This window comes from Austrofundulus limnaeus, unplaced genomic scaffold (assembly GCF_001266775.1).
Source record: "Austrofundulus limnaeus strain Quisiro unplaced genomic scaffold, Austrofundulus_limnaeus-1.0 Scaffold54, whole genome shotgun sequence".
Classification (NCBI taxonomy): domain Eukaryota; kingdom Metazoa; phylum Chordata; class Actinopteri; order Cyprinodontiformes; family Rivulidae; genus Austrofundulus; species Austrofundulus limnaeus.
In genome coordinates this window covers 56,727-65,716 of record NW_013952456.1, presented here as the reverse complement: position 1 = coordinate 65,716, position 8,990 = coordinate 56,727, and the positions used below count along the sequence as shown (strand labels likewise).

At 38.5% G+C, this 8,990-nt stretch overlaps 1 protein-coding gene across 1 annotated transcript in view; it reads left to right on the top strand.

Annotated features, from left to right (window-relative positions):
• Positions 1-1,342: 1,342 nt before the first annotated feature.
• LOC106517883 (zinc finger protein 236) overlaps positions 1,343-8,990 on the top strand; it is a gene marked incomplete at its 3' end in the record, with an annotated part of 60,454 nt that continues 52,806 nt past the window's right edge. The window contains 3 exon segments of the mRNA XM_014008922.1: positions 1,343-1,368; positions 5,694-5,883; positions 8,803-8,909. Coding sequence (XP_013864376.1) covers positions 5,832-5,883; positions 8,803-8,909 — 159 coding nt within the window.

The window sequence follows — 8,990 nt, the reverse complement described above, 5'->3', positions numbered from 1 at the left end:
AAAAGAATGTCCCAACACAGACGAGCTACATCTAATGGCCAGAACTCTGCAGTTTTCACTCATTTACAGGCCAGCGGTCACTCTTTCAGAGATGAGGATGTTCTCATTCTTGATAGAGAGGAACGTTGGTTTGAGAGAGAAGTAAAAGAAGCCATTTTTGTGAAGAAAGACCGTCCATCATTAAACAGAGGCGGAGGCCTCCGTTTTCAGTTGTCCCCCTCCTACAGCGCGGCCATTGCCAGTATCACTCCACCCCCTGTTAACAATAAGTGTTAATTAGGTGTCAACGATAGCCATGTGATGTGAGTATCAGTCACATGGAGGCAGTGCTTAAAAGCCTGAATTTTGCCTGAAACTCTCAGACTGAAGAAGTCTCTTGGAGAAGAGATGAAACGTTTCATTAGAGAAGAACCCGACCAGAAGACCTATACAATTTTTTTCTTTTTGATCATAACATGATATAAAACTCAAAAAAGTTGATTTTACATGATATTGGCCCTTTAAGGTTTTTCAGCTGCAAAGAAACAAAGCTTTGCTAGTTCTGTGAAAATCTAAAAATGTAAGGTGTTGTTGCTCAAAATCAGTTTTGTTGCTACTGCTCAAACAAGTGTTTTAAATTTTTTAAAGATAATATTTCAGACCGTTCATTCAAATGATTGATAAGGCATTTATTCATTATATTTTAACAAAATGCAATTACTGCAAACGTTTTAACCAACATCTGTCTATTTTTCCACATTTAACACCTAATCCTTGGTTCAATGTGATGGGTCACAAACCAGCTCCAACTTTGTCATTTCTCAAGTTCAGATTATCTTAGTTTAAAACTCTGGCATGGAAGGTGGGGGGCGACAAACATTCCTTCAAGGAATACTGGGATTCAGGTAGGACACCATTCAGACAAGTGGTGTTTTGTTAAACAGTCTGATGTCACTGATGATGCTACCTGCTACTCAGAAATCAAGAGATAAATGTTTAATTGGGCAACAGTTTCTCGCAGGATACCTCATCTGCAAAGTGCTGCAAACAGGCAGCCCATTTCCAAGTCTGACTCACGTCTCGTGTTGTCTGTGGAAAAGCGCAGCCAGTATCATTGATGTCAGCGTTGCTGGTGTGGCTCGTTAGCATGAGTGACAAGGCAAGAGGCGGATCGCTACAACGACATTCTCCCTCAGTGTGTCGCCCCCTCCACACGAGTTCAGCATGTCTCCCTGAGAGGCGGGCTCACTGGCAATCCCACTCCCAGAGCTCATGACAATTTTAATGATTGATCTCTCTCCTCTTGACTGTGGTGAGAGGGAAGAGAGAACACCGCAGAGCAAAGAAAAGGGAAAAGGAGGAACGAGGGGGTGTGAACAATCCCACAAGGTCAGAAGGATGTCCACCTCTTTGTTTTCAGTGGTGAGATCAGTGACCAGTTCAGCCGCAGAGAAAAACACATTAAATATCTGCCAGCTGAACAGATGCTCTACAAACTGAATATGCACTCATTTAACTTCCTATTAACTAAACATGAGGCGTCGGACTTTGCTGGTTTGGAAACAAAGAAAAATATAAAGCAGAGCTGTGGCGTTTCCACCTGTAGGCCTACACATCAGAGAGAAGAATGCTGACGTAATCAGACTTTACTTTGATTTATGCCCAGGAATACACACATATTCAGCCTGACCTATTTACAGCCAGGATCATTTGTTGAATGAATGTGCTTGTGTGGTTTTATGACAATAAAGTCAATTACAGTATGCTAAGAGCTGAATGATAGCCAAAATCTGCTAAAGAAGCTGAAACTAAAACAAGCAAAACATCAGTAAAAAGCCTAAAGGATGAAAACACAAGCTGAACACCAAAAATGACAAAACACTGTAGCAAAACACAAAGTGCAAGTGACTAAATGCTACCTAAATTTGTAAAAAAAAAAATGTCAAAACCAGTCATGCCAAGTGTGAAAAGGCTAAGCTAAAATATATGCTAAAAGTAGCAAAAGGCTAACTAAATAAAGAAAAATTAAAGCTAAAAAATAATGAAGAGTAGCAATAAGAAAGCTAAATGATAAAAAATGATAGCAGAAAAAGTTTAAAACCGGCAAAAGTATAGATAGATGTAAAAAAGCACTGAGTGAGTGAATAAACTATTGAATGAACATTATGTTTTATCCCTAAAGACAGTTAATATTGAATGAACATTATGTTTTATCCCTAAAGACAGTTAAATAGCAGCCTAATGCTGCAGACAGTATAGCCTACTATCAAAAATAAAATGGATATCCTCAGTTCCTTCAAAAACAGTTTTAATAAAATTCGGTTTTAGCATACTTTATTTAAGCTATTTCTTTATTTTTAATGTGCTTTGGCTACATTTAGCTTTTCCCTACATCCACTACTTTTAGTTAGTCTTTTATAAACTTTAGCTAGCCATTAGCTTACTTTGAACTTGTAGTTTTTTTTAATTTTTTAACTCATTTTAACTCATTTTTAACTCGTTGTTTCTAGTTGTATTGTTTTAGCTTATAGTCATCATTGTGCTTTTAGCTTAAAGCTAAAAGTTTTATTTTTAGTGAACATTTTGCTACTTTGGATTTTAACGAGCTTTTTGTTTCTTTTAGTCTGCTGATTAGGCACTCAGCATTCACACTGCTTTAGTTTCTCCAGTTAACTGTGATTTATTATGCACATGTTTGTCTCATACATTCACTCATTATACTGAGGTATAACTATAAATACCTTACTTTTCATTTTTCCTTCCTGCCTAACTCGATTAGTTCCAAAGGTGTTCGGTTATTTTGGTTGTACAGTTTGATGGATGGATGAATGTTTTGAAAACATTTCATAAAACTCATTAAAACATCTGAAATCATACAAAAGACTATATTTGTCTCACAAGTTTGCAAAATCACTTCGCTTTATTCCAGTTTATTTCTGTTAGGATTCGGTACGTTCTTCTGTCAGTTCCATACAAAGTTCTAGTTCCAAACGCTGCAGTGTCTATTTATATGCATGAAAATAAATGTTCTTGACTTCCTGTCATTGTGAAAGCCCGATGAAAGAGCTGCTCCCACAGCAGCCCCATGTGACTGACAAAGACCAGCAAATCAGATTTCTTTAACATCATCTGCAGTTTGTTATCCTGAAGCATGTTACATTAACTAGCTTATGTTAAATTTCTATCACTCTGATGTGGAGTTTGTATAGACATGCTCACAGTAGTGGTCCACATGTCAGCGGGGGTGGGGTGGTGGATGGGGGTCTTTTGGCTTGTATTCTTTATTTTCATGAGTTTTCTTTGTTTTGACAAAATAAATAAGAACTTGTCCCACAGACCGCGCCCCTAGGGTAGTCTTCAGTCACAGACATTCACAGAATGGACTGATACAGAGTTATACACACCCTGTTCTTTAAGGCAGCGTTTCTCTGTCCTGGTCCTCGAGGACCCCCTATCCTGCATGTTTGAGTTGTTTTCCTGCTCTTCAGTAAGTCTTTAGGTTCTGTGGAAGCTGCCAATCATTTAAATCAGGTGTGCCAAAGCAGGGGAACAACTAAAACATGAAGGATAGGGGGTCTCTGAGGACCAGGATTGAGAGTCACTGCTTTAAGGAGTAATGAAAAGTAGCATAGTCAAGTTTGCTGCCATCGCCATGATGCCAGCCACACCATTCATGACCCATTGCCTCCCTCTGCTGCCCTCTGCTGGTGTCATTGGGCACTGACGACCATCTAAATAATCTCAAAAGTTTCACTGTAGATCAATTTATGGCACTCATTATGAGCTAAAACACATGTATTTTAAGCCTACTGTGGCAGAGTGGTTAGGGGAGTTGTCCTGTTAGTGGGTTACTGGTTCAATCCCCCCAATCCATTCATCTTAGATGTTGTTGTGTCCTTGGGCAAAACCCTTCACCCAACTTAACTGGTGGTGGTGGTCAGAGGGTGGGCGGCACCGGTGCATGGCAGCTCCACCTCTGTCAGAGTGCCCCAGGACAGCTGTGGCTACAATATAGCTCACCACCATCAGTGTGTGAATGACTGAAGTGTAAAGTACTTTGGAGCTCGTAAAGACTCGATAAAGTGCTATAAAATATAAAGTACTGTAAAGTAGTAAAAAATGCTGTAAAGTAATATAAACTGCTGTAAGTACTGTAAAGTAGTATAAAGTGCTATAAAATATAAAGTACTGTAAAGTAGTAAAAAATGCTGTAAAGTAATATAAACTGCTGTAAGTACTGTAAAGTAGTATAAAGTGCTATAAAATATATTGTAATTGAAATTAAATTTTATAAGTTAAAGTGTAAACAGCAACAGCTCAAACTGTTCATATAATTTAAATGTTTTATAAATATCATATTATCCAAAAATGTTCCAATAATAAATGTTTAAATTAAGATGTATTGAATATTCCTATAAGTATCCTGATGCATCTCAGTAATCCAGGTAAAAAATCAAAAAGAAAAAAATTGTCTCGGTTTCGGATGGAGGACAGTTGGAAAGTGGCGTATATCGTAAGCCCACCCACACAGACCAATATTTGCGTTTTGACTCCCACCACCCACTGGAACACAAGTTAGGAGTGATCAGGACTCTGTACCACAGAGCAGACAGTGTCCSTACAAACCCAGGAGCCAGGCAGAAAGAGAAATCACACACACGACAGGCCCTGGAGCAGTGTGGTTATCCTGACTGGGCTTTCCTGAAAGCAGACAGGAAACACAGACAGGATTCCATGCAACCTTCAGGTGAAAATGAAGACCCCAAACCCAGACCCAAACCAGTGGTTATTCTGTATGTTGCGGGTGTTTCGGAGAAACTGAGAYGTTTATTTTCTAAACATGATGTCCCAGTGGCTTTCAAACCCCAAAACACATTACGGCAAAGGCTGGTTCACCCCAAAGATCCGGTGCCCCGGCACAAACAGAGCAATGTTGTATATGCTGTTAAGTGCCAGGAGGACTGCGACCAGTTATACATCAGGGAAACAAAGCAACCACTGTTCAAAAGAATGCCCCAACACAGACGAGCTACATCTAATGGCCAGAACTCTGCAGTTTTCACTCATTTACAGGCCAACGGTCACTCTTTCAGAGATGAGGATGTTCTCATTCTTGATAGAGAGGAACGTTGGTTTGAGAGAGGAGTAAAAGAAGCCATTTTTGTGAAGAAAGACCRTCCATCATTAAACAGAGGTAGAGGCCTCCGTTTTCAGTCGTCCCCCTCCTACAGTGCTGCTATTGCCAGTATCACTCCACCCCCTGTTAACAATAGGTGTTAATTAGGTGTCAACGATAGCCATGTGATGTGAGTATCAGTCACATGGAGGCTGTGCTTAAAAGCCTGAATTTTGCCTGAAACTCTCAGACTGAAGAAGTCTCTTGGAGAAGAGACGAAACGTTTCATTAGAGAAGAACCTGTCCAGAAGACCTATACAATTTTTTTCTTTTTGATTCCTATAAGTAATATTAGCTTTGTGATTAGAATTTAATTATTGTAATAACTTTTAAATTGATTATCATTTTAAAGTAAATGTAAGTTTGTCCCATTACTTTTCTGTAAGAATAAAAACAGATTATCTGCTTCTTACTTTATTATTATTATTATTATTATTATTATTATTATTATTAATTTGTTTTTAACATAGTCACTCCTTACTACTTTTTTACAATTGTATTTACATGGTAAAGTTTTGTTTTGTTTTTTCTTCCAAAGTGAACCTGAAGTGTGTCATCCGTCAGACGGTAGATGTCTCTGTAGTCCATACAGCTGACTCCCTGCTGTCTTCATGGACCCAGCCGCCATTTTGAAAAGCAAACCGTTCACAGCACACCCGTTTTGAGTACAGGAACTATGCCGCGGGGCCGGCCTCGCAAACTGAACCTAGACAGGGAGGACAAGCCAGGTAAACAAGTACCAAAATGCAATAAATAAATAGTACAGAATATGGGCTATCCAAAAAGCATGATGTTATTTAGTGAAGCATTCCCGCAGCCAATATAACAACACTTGAATGCAGCGCATATAGTCCCCGGATATAGTATTGCGGGTGGGCTTTGCTTTGTACGGCGAGGGAGTGATTGAGGCGGAATGATATTAATAAGGTTTCGGTGGCTCTTCTTATTGGCTTCCAGTCTAAATTAGTGTCCGCGACGAGAGGAGCTGTGTTGTCGCGTAGCGTTAGTAAATGTTCGCGTTTTTAGAGGTATCATGTGTTTATTAGTAATTCACTGTTAGCTTGTTGTTGCTAACTAGCTGGGTTTTACCACCGCTAGCTGGTTAGCACGCTAAATTGTTTGCCTTTTATTTTGGTCCAGAGAAGCTGCATCGTGAAAGTTTTGTCAGTCAGGTGCGGGCGGATCTGAGGCAGAACCAGTTGATCTGCTGTCTCAAGGGAAAATACAGCCTTTATCGTCACACAAACACATTATAGCTACATGAAACGTTTTGCCTTTTTAAATTAAAAGGTGCACCATTGCCAGGCGTTTGTTGTTGAAGCAGAAGTAACAATCCCGTTTATAAGAATAAATGAATAATTTCCTCTTCTAATCTGTTGGCGTCTGAAAGCTTTCCACAATTGTGACTGCTGTAAAATCAATCTGCTGCTTGTCCCAGAGTTGTGAGGACATCTCTGTCCACAGCCACCTCATGCAGCTCTTCTGGAGGGATTCAACACATTATTACCAAGTCACAGAGACATACGGTGGTCTGTCCAGAGTGTCCTGAGTCTTTCCTGGGGTCTTCCCCTGACATGTATGTAGGGGACATTTATACCAGATGCCTGAACCACCTCCAGTAGTCCCTCTCAGTGTGGAGGAGCAGTGGCTCTCCCACATAACTGAGCCTCTCTCCCTGTCTCTAATGGACAGCCAGCTGCCCTGTGGATAAAACCAACTGTGACCTCATTTATCCACATTTCTGTTCTTCCTGTCACTGCCCAAAGGTGAGGGTGGGAGCACACTGACAGGTAAACAAACATGTTTGCCTTTCAGCTCAGCTCACAGCATGCAGTACTGTAAGAAGCTGCATGGATCTGTGCCCATTCCACGCTCCGTTCTTCCCTCATCATTTAAAATATGACGTAAACACACAAAACGTATATACACAAAACGTATATACACAAACGTTTGTAAGTAAGCAAATCAGGGATTAAGGTTCGCCTTTAGAAAACGAATTTCAACACTATTTGGAAATTTTTGTGAACACAAATTTTATTGAGAGCCAATTTTTCTTTACACACGTTGAAAAACCTAAAATTTTATTTTAGTAGTTTACAGATCTGTATAAAAAAGTTTTAAAAAAGTAGTTTGAAGAAAATAAAAATTAAAAAGACGACTATTCCCTATCCCTCGCTTTAAAAGGTGAGAACAAATTAGAATATTTCAAAAATAATTTGCTCAGTTAAGCCAAATCTTTTCAAACTAACCCTATGTTTAATGAAGTGTCACTATTATTCTGATTGTACATCCATCACTAACTTTGAGGTTGCTGTCTTGCTGTATGACATTTCTTTAAAGGGTGATTTCTGTCAGTTTTTATGGAAAAGGATTAGGGCCACTGTAAAAGGACAAAAAATCTGACTTTATTCTCAGAATCTATGAAAAAAGTCAGATTATTTTTTTCCAGTGGCCCTTAGCCTCTTCTGTAATTTTAGACCTCAAGCCAAATGAGAAAAAACATATAAATTAAAGTGTTAAATTTAGCAGTTTTTTAAATTTATTTTTATTTATTTATTAATTAATTTATTTGTTGTTCATACCAGAATTTTAAATTTCGATCATTTAATGTTGAGACATTTTTGAAGTTGTAGCTGTTTCGGTCAAACCTTAAATATATAGTGCACAATCTCATGATATTGTGAGATGTCGTGTTCAGCTCGGTATCTGTAAAGCCGACAGAGTTTTATCTATTTTTGTGGAGGCTAATGTCGACTAGCTGTGGTGGCTTTTCTGAAGTGGATTCAGTTTAAAAGTTAATCAGTTGCAGATGTAGGCTACATCCGATGATTTTTCTTTGGAAGTTTCATAAAAATGTGTTCTGTGGTTCAAGAGATACTTTGGTAACAGAAAGACAGGGTTGACTCCAGCAGTTAATGCTAGACATTTAAGCAAATGTCTGAGTTTGAGTATCTGTTGTAACTCATAAACAACCACATCAAGTTTTATTATAGAACTGACTGAATTATAGCCTCATTTGTGTTTTCCAAGGTCAGTTATTTGTGGCGGCCATCTTGAGATTGTTTTGGCTACAGAAGTTAATTAGTTGTAAATGTACATCCAATAATTAATTCCCAAAAGTTTTATTAATATTGTCCAGTACTTCATGAGATATTTTGCTAAAAGGCAAAGTTGACCGCAGTGGTTAATGACAAAATGTTAAAGATTAAGCTGAATCAGTTAGCCTCTCAGGATATGTTAGCGATCAAGCTCAGCTAACGCATAAATGTTCTGGTTTGACTGAGTAAAAGATATTTTTGTATGTTTTGTAAGTCACTCGGTTTGAGTCAGTCAGTCAGCTGCAGATGTACATTCATCAATAACAGTTTCAGGAAAATTTGTCCAATAAGGTATTTTGGTAACAAACTGGCACACAAACAGTCAAAAATATTATTATCTGCTTTCCAGAAAGGAAAATAAAATTTGGAAACATAAAAATTTTTAATTTAGCTCTTGAAAAGTTTGACATTGCCAAATAAAAAATGTGTTTAAATGTTGTTAAACTAGAGGCATTTTGTACACTTTGTCAGCGACTGCTGTAGGATCCACCACTGCACAAACGCTTTTGAACCACTTTAAGACTCATGTCTTGCCTTTTTTGTTTTTAGGTTTCAGTGATGGAGCGAAGGAGAAGAAGTGCACAATCTGCTCCCAGATCTTCAGTAAAGAAGGCAAGCTGCAGAAGCATCTTCGTGAGCACGAGCTCAATGATAAGGTAGGAATGATTTTAAAATTTACTGTGTCATCCATGTGCATTTAAGCATAATTGCTAAAAATGACGTACAGGGCTTTAGAG